Raw genomic sequence first — 14169 nt, 5'->3', positions numbered from 1 at the left:
CCAAAAGCAATGATTTCAGAGTTGATATGATGGACAATGGCAGCTCTTTGAATGAATTCACTTTGGTGTAAATACTGAGGAGGCTTCAATAGCGGTGTCTTTAGTTGCCTACACTCAATCACATTCTGCACCAGCACGATGCCGAGACATTCTATATCATCAAATTGACCAGAGAGAATACAGTGTTTACCTATTTTTTTTTGTTTTCACTAGAAGGTCACATTGTTTTCAGATCTGTGTTTGGATATGCAATGCCTTGAGTAAGAATTCAGTAGTGCTTAGTACCTACCCTCATAAGAGTAACTTTAAATAATATAATTTTGTACAAAGATGGCAAATGTCAAGAGATAGGTCCAAACCATCCTAATGCCAAAAGGCTCAGATCAATGTCACAGACAGGCGATAACATTGTATTCACACCTCCAGTATATCAACACAATCCTTGCCTACAGTAAGAGGCGTGTAAAGGGCCGATTGGCTGAGTGGAGAGTTTGTGTGATGATCCTGCGTCTTTGTCTGAAGTGTAAACAGTCATTAGAGCTCTATTCAAATTAGCACATCAAACCCTATTCAGTAAACTATGTCCTTTTCTTCTTTCTTTTTTTTTTACACAAGTGTGATAAGTTAACACTCAGTGTTTGGTACATTTTAATACTAAGGCCATACATATTAAACATTTAACAGATTTATTTTTAAGTGAGGCGAGCAAGCCGAAACAAACGAAAAATAAGTAGCCCCTTTTATTAAAGACGTGCTCCGGTATTTTTATAAACCTCCCACTTTGGGATGGATGTGTCAATGAGTAGTTTATACATGCATAACCTATAAGCAGAATTACTGTCTTTCCTCAATTAGCCATGAAATCCCTAGTTTTTCTCTATACTGTGCTACACCATTTCCCCCCACGTGGGCTAGCCCCCTAGCAGCACGAGTTCAACAAATGTAATTTAGCACCTCGCCATATGAATGACAATTAGCAAGATGCACATGAAGCACCCACAGCAGAGCGAGAGACACAGTAGGCCATTTTCGGGGACCACTTTTGGCTTGCGAGTGCTACTTTTAGAATTACTAGCTAAAAAGTATACAAAAGTACTAGATAATCCCTTTAAAAATACTACAGCAACCTTAGTTCAACACCTAGCGACCTAATCAAGTGATTTTAGCCTCTTGGGGGGGGGGGGGGACATTATTTTGATCGAAACATGCCATTTTTTCAGTAGGACCTAATCTTATTTATTTATTTTTATGTTTTTTTTTTTTAAAGTGAAGTGAAGAGGGCCATCTGTTAAACATTTAATTACATTTGTATGGCCTTAGTGTTAAAACGCAAATCTAGCTTGATGGTGGTCCCATGTGCACACAATCGCCTCAGAAGCTGTCTGTGTTTTTCCCCATGTTATATGTGTGTGAAAGTGCACAGGTCTATTGTGTAAACTATTGGGAAAACTTGTACACCTTGGAGAAACTGTCACGCATGGCATAACCCCACTAGTTTGTTTCTTATCCCACTGGGCTCTGCCAAGGTGTCATTTCACATTCTTTCAATTCGGCTGAATAGGAAAAACAAAGGAATGTCAATGCAAAGAACGGAGCAAGAGGTATAATACTAAAAAGGATGAATGGATCACTATACAGCAACTGATTCAAAGGTTAGTATTTCTATAACTATGGGAAAGCCATGGGGTTTGTTAAAATGCAAGTCAAAATGTCAGATAGTTAGGTAGTCGGGTGTACTTCACTTCCCAATAAAATTGTTGGGGAAACGGGTGTAAACTCAAATCAAAGCATGCAAAACCTATTAAAAAATAAAAATTGTGATTTGGCATGGGTCAATCCCCTTCTCTTCATTTTTGCTCTATACCCACAATACATTTCTCAATGGCTAGGATGGGCCCTCACTGAAACAAGAGCATATCGTTGGGACCCTAACTCTACCTTGACACTAGTTCTTTTTGGAGATTTTCCCCGCTTTCCTCTTGGGCTCGTAGGGTGTCCGTAGGATGCTCGGCGTCTCCTCCATAACGCGCACCAGCAGGTTATCAATGTAGTCTTCCAGTTCACGGATATGCGCGTCCTTCTTTTTCACCACCCCCTTCTGCTTGATGAGCTCCTGCACCACCTCGTCGAAAGATAAGTTGCTATAGGAAGCCACGCTCGTCTGCATTGTCTCCTGCGGGTGCAAACCACAGACATTGTGACGACTTCAACATTGATGGCGCCATTTACAAAAAAAAGTGTGTTTCTTCAAACGCGTCTTGAGATACGAGACAATTCCCGAGACAGTTGTTTTCAATGAGTAGTATACAGTACAGATGGTAGGAATAGAAAAAAACTAAGCAAAAGGTAAATTAGTGCTTAAGATGATCTAAAGAAAGACAGAAGGTGGGCTAGGCCAGGGAATCCCTCGTATTACGGCAGACAGACTAACTGCCAAATTAAAGGTGTTAGAAAAACGACACAAACTACGTCACGGCCGCACGTGTTCAGCTCGCATAACCTGGTGGCAATCAGGACTAATTGAGAGGCTGTGATAAGACGTCACTCCCACAGGTTTGTTAGCACTGTTGCTGCCATTGCATTTCACTTCAGGTGTTTGATCTGATCAAGTGTTCAATAGTGTTCAATAGAAACTCATAGATGGCTCGAACAACCAGGAATCCTGTGGCAGGGAATCTAATGTGTTGTTTTAGTATCAGTTCTAGAAAATAAAAAAAGCTTTCAACCCCCATTACCTCTTTAAATCTTAAAGCACATTTCCTCCTCCCAAGCCAGCCTAGACAGAGACCTTGACCAGCTGTCAGACAAGAGCATCACATTCAAATGAAACCACGCAGTGAACAGTAATTAAGACAAAAAAAATGTGGAAGCTGCCTGGAAACGACAGAGTGCATATTTCCGGAATAAAAAGGTCAGACTAATGAACAAGAACAGAAAGATGCAACCCAACTATTTTGGTTGAGTTTGTTCTTTAGAGGACCGGGTGCATCGCAGTCTGTGCCGATCCCGTTATGGAGGGACGAGAGGAGCTGTAAAGCCTCTTTTTTTTTAATGAGGTACCATGTTATCGCTTCAACAATGGACATGGTTCCGCCAGGCAGACACAGCAGCAAAGCCATCAACTTGTTTAAAACACTACACTTAGTCCCCTTCCCCATCCCTGTGCCCAAACCAAGCTGCCATCGCTGTGCGGTGTCTACGATGTGAAGATCAAGTGCCGGACCATATTCACTGTATACTGTAACTCTTCGTAGAATGAGAAACAAAGAAACTAAAATGTGAGGATCCCTAGAGTTTATGTCCAAACAAAAGAGGACTAAGGCGGGGATCACACTAAACATGCCAGCACTGTTATTTCCATTGTTTTCAATGGTATGTGGACATGCTAGGTGTGCTGCGGTCGATCGTAGCTACGCTTCAAGTTGTTTTGTTGTCGTTTCCCGGGCAGCCAAAGTTAAAAAGTAGCTAAGCAAATGCCTCACGTTTTCAGTCAGAGTAAAACAGGTGTTGTTAGTGGGGGTGTATCAACTATCAACTGGGGAAGTGAATATGTTTTTGGAGACAAAGTGAAAATATACTGAGAAATAGGCCTTTTGCGCTACCGGAGAAAATGAAGAGCTGATAAGTCATAACGACAACCAATTCCGCTGAGAGACTTTCCTAACATGAATCAAGTTACCAGCTCAGTTTCATTATACTGTACGAGCAATTGTGTCCATTACACACATGCCAAAAAGCCCCAGACACGATATAAAGCTACACAGCCGGGAGCTGTAGTGGCTGGTGACAGAGGCCTGGAAATGACCATGAACTACCAAAGTACTGACAATTTTTCCGCGATCAGTGGTGAGGAGGAGATAAGGCGAGCACACTTGGCCTTCTCCAGTTGTCTCATTACTGCTTCTAATGAGCTCTGCTTTGAGAATTTAAAAGCTCCGTTCTTGAAAATTTCTCACTATCCTCCCCTCCTCCCTCACTGGTTAATTAGCTAGGGCCTGAAAAGGAGAGGAAATGGAACTGCCAGTTCATTTCTGCTCGTGCAGAGTATGGAGGGGCACATGTGGTTAAGACAACTCCTCAACACCCACAACGAGAGGTGAGGAAAGCCATTATCAGCATCCGTTTCTCATTTCAACATCACTTTGGACGCTGCTCTCTTACCATGTTAATACTAATTCTGCAGTGTAATGGCCAGCGACTACTAGAATTAAGCACCATGAAAGCGTTTTTTTCTTACTTGTCTTTGGGTGGGGGTGGGGGGGTGACAAAACTAAGGTGGCAAACAACCCCCCCCATCAAACCAATGACAAATACAGATTTCTCCCCCTCCAAAAAGAGCTCCAATTATGGTACCAGTACGATATAATAGTACTTCACCTGACCTTAGAGACCAAAACTTCACACTGTTTCAAATGATGAGCCGATCAGATGATGACCGCTGTTTTCAGCTGTTCATTAGTTTAATGACACTCATAGTGAACTGTCAAAGACGGAACAGAGAGCAGTTCAGAGACCAACATCACCAGCTGCAATGTCAAGTGAGATCTGGGAGAGCTACTCAATTAAAAGCCAGTGGTGTTCTGAATCTCAGAACAAGTCCCCCAAAAAACTAGGACTATGCTTTTTGTTTTTTTCCCCTTCTTGTCTCCCCCCCTTCATTTTCTTTGAGATTAGTTCACAAAAAGTGTACAAGGTATGATCTCTTACATTTTTCTTTCCGTGGTTCTCTCTTGCCTTTCGGATGTCTCCATTAGTGGTGGGAGTTTTATCGCTGCAAAACATCCACGTACACTGAATTACAAAATCATCAAAACACATCAAATCATATTTACCTGTGGCTGAGGGTTATATTACCAATAACCTGCCCACAATTATTTTTAACCACCATGCATCATCTGCCTTCAACCTAAATGACCACAGAGGTAGTGTATGGTGGCAGCTGTTAAAAGCTGCAATATGTAACTTTTTGGGCGACCCTACCAAATTCACATAGAAATGTGAGTTATAGATCTGTCACTCATTGAAAGCAAGTCTAAGACGCATTAGATCTGTTCTATGTGCACTATTTCTATGCTTCGAGTTCTTAAGTTTTGTTTTTGCATTTTTTACTTTCGGTTTTGTACACCAGCTTCAAACAGCTGAAAATACAATACTTTCGGTTATGAAAAATAAATTTCAGAGCGGTTTAGGTGGTACGATTCTCTACGCTATACCTGCATGTTTGTCACAAAAACTGAAATTAGACAAACTATAAGTGCAACACAGGAACTTGATATGATTGGTTCGGTGAAACTGCTTCGAAAGGTACCGATTCAGTTTTCTGAAAGCATGTTGCAATGTTTTGTAGTGGAAGGTCTAGTTGTATTAGCTACCTAGCAAGTCCTGAATAAGCCAGGTGACCAAACGTTAGCTAACTGACCGCAAAATCCATTCAGCTTTGTAAGTCTTCTAACGAAACTATTCTAAGGGATCAGGAATACTGTGCAATACATGTGCATCTGGGTTGTGTTCATTAGGGCACACAATTGAAAGAGTTGTACATTTTTTTTTGAAAATGAACGTTTCTTATTGGAGGTAGTCCCTACCCGTTTCAGTTTGTATTCTTCCGTTTGGTGCTTATTAATGAACATGACCCTGGCTTGGATACCAAACATGGTGGTGTGGACATGAAAAGCTTTACCTTCCTTTGTAGTGTGAGAGGAAGGGGTTGGTTGGTTGGGTGTCGCCCTGAGAGTCGCTGCTGAAGGGGTTGCTTGAGCGCAGGTCTCCAGAGCTGCCCGAACGCCCCCCGTTGTTGGTCTTGCGTCCCTCCTTCTTCCCGGTCACACGTTCCAGCAGGCTGACCTTCTCCTTCTTCTCCTTTTTCTCCCCTCGGTCCCACAGCTGGCCCTGCTCCCCCTCGAACGGGTTGCGGTTGCGTGGGAGGGTGGCGTACTTCTGCGGCAGGCCGTCGCTGATATGAGTAAAAGGATCACCGTGCCCCTCGCTGTCCTGGTAGCCTGGCACCTCGCCCTGGGAGCGCCGGTGAGGGGCGGCACCACTCCCTTTCTCTGTGAAACACAAACAATTTACCTGAAACATTCATGGAAACAATACTAATCACAGACAAAGAAATATGGTACAGGTAGGCTAATACAAGTAAATACTAAAATAGGCCTAATACTAGAGGAAGCTGCTGTCCTTACCCAGCTGTTCCATGGAGTTTCTGGAGTCCAGCTTGGGGCGGAAGTGAGTGCCAATGAGGTCAGACATAGAGCGGGCTGCAGAGAGTGTATGGGAGCCGGCCAGTAGGTGTCTCTTGATCTTGGGCTCTGGCTGGGGCTGATGGTCAGATGCACTGGGTTGGCGAAGGGTCTCCGAGTCACACATGGCGGAGCGGGGCAGGATGGCTGAGGTGGTGTCGGAGAGACCACCGTCGTGCCTGCGCCCCTTCATCTTGTCCTTGAGTTTGGTGAAGGGCGAGCGGGGCTTGTCCTTTACGGAGAGGTCAAACATGCTGGCCGTCATGTTGTTCCTCATGAACTGAATGCCGACCTGGATCTTCCCTCTCTCCTTCCTCTTCTTCCCTGGCCTGGAGTCCAAGGAGTACCAGCTAAAAGAAGGGATGATTATTAGCCATCTGTAAATTGTGTCTGTGGCACATTTAAATGAACACAGGAATATAAGATTCAAGGATGAAAGAAAACCTCCGGTGCCATTGTTGGGTGCTAAAACAGATCATTTTCAACAAGTTAAAAAGAAATGTATGTTTTTATTCTGAATTCATTTTACGTTTGTCATGGCAATGTATTCATTTTTAAATGAATACTAAAATGTATGTTTTCCAATATTGGTGTAAAATAGTAAAAAAAAAATTGGTGGAAAATATAGGCCTATTATTTAATGCATCTAAATTCTAGGCTTTGACATTTTCTTCAAGGTGATATGCTGCATCCATTTGGAGGTGAAAACTATCGTTAAAGGAACAATACAGAAATCTGAGAGTACATACACTACTATTCAAAAGTTTGAGGTCACTTAGAAATGTCCTTGTTTTTGAAAGAAAAGCTATTGTTTTTGTCCATTAATTAAAATAACATCAAATTGATCAGAAATACAGTGTAGACATTGTTAATGTTGTAAATTACTATTGTAGCTGGAAACGGCTGATTTTTTTATGGAATATCTACATAGGCGTACAGAGGCCCATTATCAGCAACCATCAGTCCTGTGTTCCAATGGCACGTTGTGTTAGCTAATCCAAGTTTATCATTTTAAAAGGCTAATTGATCAATAGAAAACCCTTTTGCAATTATGTTAGCACAGCTGAAAACGGTTGTTCTGATTAAAGAAGCAATAAAACTGGCCTTCTTTAGACTGGTTGAGTATCTGGAGCGTCAGCATTTGTGGGTTCGATTACAGGCTCAAAATGGCCAGAAACAAATAACTTCCTTCTGAAACTCCTCAGTCTATTCTTGTTCTGAGAAATGAAGGCTATGCCATGCGAGAAATTGCCAAGACGCCTCACAGGTCCTCAACTGGCAGCTTCATTAAATAGTACCCACAAAACACCAGTCTCAACGTCAACAGTGAAGAGGCAACTCCGGGATGCTGGCCTTCTAGGCAGAATTGCAAAGAAAAAGCCATATCTCAGACTGGCCAATAAAAATAAAAGATTTAGATGGACAAAAGAACACACACTGGACAGAGGAGGTAAAATGTCTGTGGTGGAACTCCCCAATTTCACTTTCACTTTTCACTTTCACTTCAAATAAATCCACGTCATTGGAAGCTTTTCACCTCCCTGAGAATGCATATTAGAGGCTACCCAGACCCCTCTTTTACGGTGGTGCTACTCTGTTTATTATCTATGCAGTCACTTTAACTCCATCTACATGTACATATTACCTCAATTACCTCGACTAACCGGTGCCCCCGCACATTGACTCTGTCATAGCCCCTGTATATAACCACGCTATTGTTATTTTACAGCTGCTGTTTAATTATTTGTTACTTTTATTTTCTATTTAACACTTACTTTTCTTAAAACTTCTTAAAGCATTGTTGGTTAAGGGCTTGTAAGTAAGCATTTCACTGTAAGCTCTACAGCTGCTGTTTTCGGCGCATGTGACAAATAAAACGTGATTTGATATGAGGGATAAACATAATTCCCTGCAAACTGTGATGGTCTGAATCTCGAGAAGAATGTTGAATAATATTGTTCGTCGAGGCCATTCTGCTCCTGTTTGTTTAACCTCTTTGCTTCGCCTGCTGGAAGTAATACGATTGATGCCTTCGCTGTGAGAAAAAGGGGTGACATTTGCACAAATCTGGCCTTTGTTCAGAACTGCTATGACAAGCAATTGGGAAATGACAAAGGCAACGGTGCAAGACAACCACGCAACTCATACATGCTAATGAGAATGATGGCTTCTCCGTAGCCTATGCCTAGTTCATACAAACCAAGGGTATGTTGATTGCAGAAATGTAGAACTAAGAAGAAACCTCACTCAAAATACAAAGTCAACATTTAAACCACCTCTCAAACAGCACAGGTGTTCTGGCAAATTCCACAATTCCTTAATGAGCACAACCTCTGACTGTCCAAGCTTTAGCCTACTTCTGTCATGGGAAAAGTGGACAGAAGGTGGACAGGGATTATATTTTTTGCCCTAAACTGTCCTCAGACCGAGTGGCCAAAGAACCGCCATGGCATGGGCCTCTCTTGGTCGAGCTAGCCTAATTCCCATAGTAGTGGTCTCTGTCCTCCAGAGCATGATCTAAGAGCCACACAGCATTCTGCTGAGAGGGGGGCTGCCCTGTACTTCACATGGATGTCAAGGCCAAGATAAACCTCCCTCTGCCTGGAACCACAATACTCCCACTCTACCCAGACCGCTGGGAAACTCCTCACAATCAACAAACACAGGTGTGCGATAATTAGGGGCTGCCTACTCCGATGTCAAGATGGACTCTCCTCCCCATGCGTCTGCTTGAAAACACAGCGAACGGACACAGCTAGCTAGCAAACCTGGAACTGCTCCAGTATATGGATATGGTAGCACAAGAGTAGGCTTAGGCCTCTGGCTCGTTCTATGCAAGTCAGTTGTGTTGATGACTAAATTCCAGTCCATTGACATCTCCACAACAGCTCTGTACTTGAATAACTGCAAAACCCTGGAGGTGCATCAGCTCTGGCACCTTAAATAAATACAACCATCAACAGTTGATTATGACATATCGCAATTCGCCCCAACTAGCGGGTAAAGAGGAAGTGTGGTCATGTGTTTGCATGATGAAATGTACTGATGGCTAATTGACACCAGATCCTCCTAATTACGTTCCTGTTCCTCTGAGCAGAACGTAGGCTTAGGCTACTCATCATGTAGGCCTAGCTAACTACAACAATTTGTGCAATGGTAATTCTACACGGCCAAAAATAACTTTATGTAGCGGCCTGGATTGGGTGGAGCTGGTGTGGTGTTTTCTCCATACATTCACACCACTGGAAAAACTATTATCATTTGAATCAGAATTAGTAACAAGACATGTCTGGCCAGCTCCACCACATTCATTTAACATACGCTAATACCCAAAGGGACACACCACAACATTCAGCCGATGCCATGTCTGTAAATGCCAGTTTACCATCTCAATTCCAGTATAAGGCAAGAATAAGCAAGGACATTTGTTCATTGTGTGATTACTGGAATTGAGGTGGAACAGTTTGCTGTATTAGCACCTACGCTGTGACAAGACACAGAAATAATCTGATAGCCTGTTCACTGCTGTTCTCGCTGGACTAGTTCACCAACTACAAAGACTGCACCCAAGTCAACTCAATCACGCCATGAATGGCAGCCTATTCTCAAAAGACTAACCTCTTGATTCATTATCAACAAAGCCCATTTTTCAACGAACACAATGGCGTAGCCTATGTCACAACAAGACAGATGTACTGGAAACCTCTGTTTGGGGCCCAAACTTTGGGCCTAGGCTAAAGTGGCGAAATGGAGGTGGTTTTGAATTGAAGAATCTTTATTCGTACAATTATGCCCGCATAAAAACATGTGGAAAGCTGACCACATACTCTCCGTGTATGTGTTTTTCCCACAACATCAGGTGCTCTAGGCTAGTCGACCCTACTCTCTGAATCGTAATCCGAAATAAGAATATGTTCAATGTTATTTCTGCAGTTTAGCCACACGACATGAACGAGACAGTTCTGCAAATCCACCCTCTTTCCTACTCTTTGCTGTTCCTGAAACATCAAACAGAGAACTAGGGAACCAAAGGCCTAGCACTGTTCAATGTGACTAGGGATTCTTTGTGGCCAGTGTGTTTGTGAGTGTGGGGCTGAGAGCAGAGCAGAAGACAAATTTCCTATTTAACAGTTATAAAGTTGTACTGTACTCAGGGTATCTGCAGGGTCCATGAAATTGAATTTAAGACTTTTTAAGACCTTTAATGCCACTTGGAATGCAATTTAATACCAATTTTGAGGTCTGTGCACGCCACACACCTGCTAATATTTCCCTCCAGAAACGAGCCCAGGTTGGGAAAAAGTTATATTTTCAGGGCTGGTTCCTTCCCCAAAGGCTATAGCCTACATGGCTCATATTATCAGGCAGGTGTGCTATTTTAGCAACGCGCATTCTCCTGTAGCTTAACGAATTTGTAGCATAGTGGCTAGGCTATAGATGACTGAAGGATGGGGTGGCTCATCTGCATTTGTTTAGGCTACCCCAATGGGTTAATCATTAGCTAGATCACAAACTCTTAAGCGTTTAGAATTTTGGCTTCGATACCAATACTAGCTGTAATGATACTCAATACCACAAAAATGTCTTAAAGTAAAATATACAGCACTGTTACTGTATAAAACAGTGACAACTCTCCATGAAGATGGCTCTATTTTCTTATTTTCTTAAAACTGCATTGTTGGTTAAGGGCTTGTAAGTAAGCATTTCACTGTAAGGTCTACACCGGTTGTATTCAGCGCATGTGACAAATAGAATTTGATTTGATTCTGATTTGATCTGGAGAGCTACGCCACTGGGTGTGCAGGTTTTTGATCCAGCACTTGTTCAAACACCTGAGTCAGCTCAATAAGGTCCTTCTCTCATTCAGTGAATCAGGTATCAAATGGCTATCCTTCAAACCAAGGTAGCTAAGCGGGAGGGCTTCTTTTTTTTTTTTAACAATACAAAACATACACATAAAAAGACAGCAGCATACAGATGCACACAAACATCAATGACATCACACCTGCCCAGACCCACCTGCTCATACCCACCTACCCAGACCCACCTGCCCAGACCCCCATCTCTAGCACCCACATTACTACCCGGCACATGGCCTCAAAGTGCACCATTTTGTCACCCACCTACTTTTAACATTTAGATAATAAACCATTTGACCTTTCCATTGTCTTAACGATGGAGGATCGGTTGATTTCCTGTTAAGTATCATTGTCTCCAAGATGATTGACGAGAAAAGGATCGTCCAGCCCATTGGGTATCTCACCGCACCCTCATGTGCCATGTCTTGAAAAAAAAATGCAGACAGACGGATTCAAATGAAATGTACATTGTAATACTTCTGACAGCCAACATTGTAACTCTGCCCATAACATTTGTTTTATAGCATTCCCAGAAGGCATAGATTATTGAGTCATTGCTAGTTTTACACTTAAGACATGACTCTGCGGTGGTGCTGCAGAATTTGTGAATTTGTCTCTTGTATAATACATTCGTTTATACTGGATTAAGCGCAAACTTTCGTTAACTGCAATTTCATTACTTATGTTCCAACATTCCCTTCATCTTGTGCCAATATCAGTTCTTTTTAAGTCTTGGTTCCAATAGTTCTCTCTTTTCTTTTTTCCCCGAAGAGATTGTCAGTTGGATAGGCTCTCTGCGAGGTTTTGTATATCTTACCATCATATACATATCATTTTCTGACTCAAATAGTATTCCCTCCAGACTGCTCTGATGTCCAAAATATTTCAAATCATAATTTCGTGATATGAAACCTTTAAGTTGCATGTATTGGAAAAGATCTACATTGGTCTGTCCAAAATTGCTTTTTAATTCTGTCATAGAAATAAATGCATTTCCTATTACCAAGTCATTTAGTTTCTATGCCTAGACTGACTTTTTGCAGTGCAAAGTAAGACATAAAAAAGTTAGCTAGTTCATCTGAAATGGCGCACAGAGGTGGATACCTCTAACATCTTGAACGTGTGCCTCGAGTATTATTTGATGTTCAGTTGTTTTTATTTCTCACCACGGGGGCAACAATTAAGCAGCAGCGCAACAATAACGGAAACACTGTAGCCAGTTCTGTCACATTTAAGACTCTTGAAACAGAAAGACATTTTAAGACTCAAGGCCTTTAAATCAGATAAATTCATTGAAGTGTAAGACTTTTTAAGGATCCGCAGACACCCTGTGTACTTTTGTTCTGAAACTTCCTTGAAAGGGAAAAACATGATTTAGTTTGATTAGTTGGTGATACTTACTCTGTTCTCCTTCGCTCCTTGTTATCAAAAATATCATTGAGATTGATGGTACTCTGGCCCAGGAATTTATCCATCCCCACCAGGGACCTGTGCATCACGATAAGGCATAATTCATAGATTTCTGGATTGCCCTCCAGAAGCAGACCAGGCAGTTCAAAGGAGGCTTCTTCTCTCCACGCTGGGTTGAGTGTTTTCTCTGCCACAGATGTCGAGTACTTCTCTTTGCCCAGCTGGATGATAGCGTAGGCGTCGTTGGTGCCATGCTTACCCTTAGCTTGTAGGTCAGTTGCTTGGAGAACAGTGGCTTGGACATGAGTTGGGAACCACGTTTGTGACTGCTTTGCTAGTGACATGATCAGCTCTGTTTATGTGTGGTTAGTCATTCAAATGTATGTGCAGGTGAATTGACCTTAAAAAGTGATGACAGAGCATGCAAATATTAACAACTTATTTGTAGGGCCATGTTGTCCATGTTGATTAGTGATATGTAGGTGTAGATAACTTACAGTGCTTTTTGGTCATATATTTACATGTACAGCTAGTAACATCTCAAAAGTCTGCAGCTAACTAATTCCCTCAGTCCATCTTACACACTTGTCTTTTGTGATTAACGTTAACATATCACAAATGTCCAGGCCACTGTAAGGCAAGTAATCTGAAAGCAAAATGGGAGATAAGAGTTACACATTGTAAGAGGTCGTTGCAGGTTGACTAGATAACTTATCTACTACAGATGTGCTAGTTAGCTAGCTAGCTATGATTGAAGCTAAGCAGGCTAGCTAGTTAACAAGCTAAACTGCTGACATCAATCACCATTTCCAGCTTGGCTGAAGTAAGCTGAATAACTATGTAGCAGGGCTTTCCAAACCTGTTCCTCGAGAGCTAACGTCCTTTAGGGCTTCGCTCAACCCTAAACTAGCACACCTAGCTAATTCTAATAATTAGCTAACGTTAGCGGATTAATAACTGGGTTGAAGCGTAAACAAACAGGAGGGCAGCTTTACAGGAAAAGGGTTGGATAACTCTTGATATACAACAACAACAAAACAAAAAACATGTTCTTCAGTTCTGTTGCGTTTGTCATATTGTGACACACCACCGGTTATTATACAATAATAACGTTGCAAAGTAGTAGTATTGATTTACTAGACGTTCATTAGATTGAACAGCTGATGTTGGCAAGCTAGCGAAACAAGCTTCCTCACTACTGTACCTCGTCATTTTCTCAAATCTTGTGACATGTTGCCATCCTGTACATCCACTCGATTGTTGTTGGACATATTTCATAAATAACACATTTGAAAATGATTTATTGGAGCTTAATCTCGTTATTTTACAGCCTGCTAGCTAGCTGTACCAGCCCAAACTAGCTAACTTCCTTGTTGGTCTACTACATCCGCCACAATCACAGGTGAAAGTTCAAGCTCCTCCTCTGTTGCTGTGGAAACTAAATGTTTCAGGAGCACGCGCCTTATCTTTGATGTGTCAAACAAGTTGTTCCTGCCCTACGTACACGGTAGATTACACAGACTTTGTTCATAACCAGAAAAAAGTCCAAACCATGGAAAAACCGTAAAACATATCCGTGTGATACTCATGTAGGCACAGTATATAGGCACTTGATTCAGTTTTCTAAATTTGGAGAGTTTGTTAATGCTGAAAATGCT

At 42.0% G+C, this 14169-nt stretch overlaps 1 protein-coding gene across 1 annotated transcript; it reads right to left on the bottom strand.

The window, feature by feature from the left end:
* Positions 1-637: 637 nt before the first annotated feature.
* On the bottom strand, positions 638-13909 carry LOC139562696 (rab11 family-interacting protein 2-like). Its single transcript, XM_071380628.1, has 6 exons — positions 13716-13909; positions 12503-13157; positions 6186-6592; positions 5681-6050; positions 4708-4771; positions 638-2173 (listed from the first exon to the last, which is right to left on the bottom strand). Exons 2-6 carry the CDS (start codon positions 12853-12855, stop codon positions 1946-1948), a joined length of 1422 nt encoding a protein of 473 aa, XP_071236729.1. The 5' UTR covers positions 12856-13157; positions 13716-13909; the 3' UTR covers positions 638-1945.
* Between the last annotated feature and the right edge of the window lie 260 nt (positions 13910-14169).

This window comes from Salvelinus alpinus, chromosome 32 (assembly GCF_045679555.1).
Source record: "Salvelinus alpinus chromosome 32, SLU_Salpinus.1, whole genome shotgun sequence".
NCBI classification, from domain to species: domain Eukaryota; kingdom Metazoa; phylum Chordata; class Actinopteri; order Salmoniformes; family Salmonidae; genus Salvelinus; species Salvelinus alpinus.
Note: the sequence above shows the minus strand (reverse complement) of the source record. Positions and strands in the feature narration are given on the sequence as shown.

What these genes read in the sequence shown, in the direction of transcription:
- LOC139562696 (XM_071380628.1), bottom strand. Translation starts at nt 12,855, where the DNA reads ATGTCACTAGCAAAGCAGTCACAAACGTGGTTCCCAACTCATGTCCAA. An exon ending in CTCTCACACTACAAAGGAAG is followed by an intron (nt 4,772 to 5,680) that starts GTAAAGCTTTTC and finishes GATGTTTTGCAG; the next exon opens with CGATAAAACTCCCACCACTA. An exon ending in AGAACCACGGAAAGAAAAAT is followed by an intron (nt 2,174 to 4,707) that starts GTAAGAGATCAT and finishes TTGCACCCGCAG; the next exon opens with GAGACAATGCAGACGAGCGT.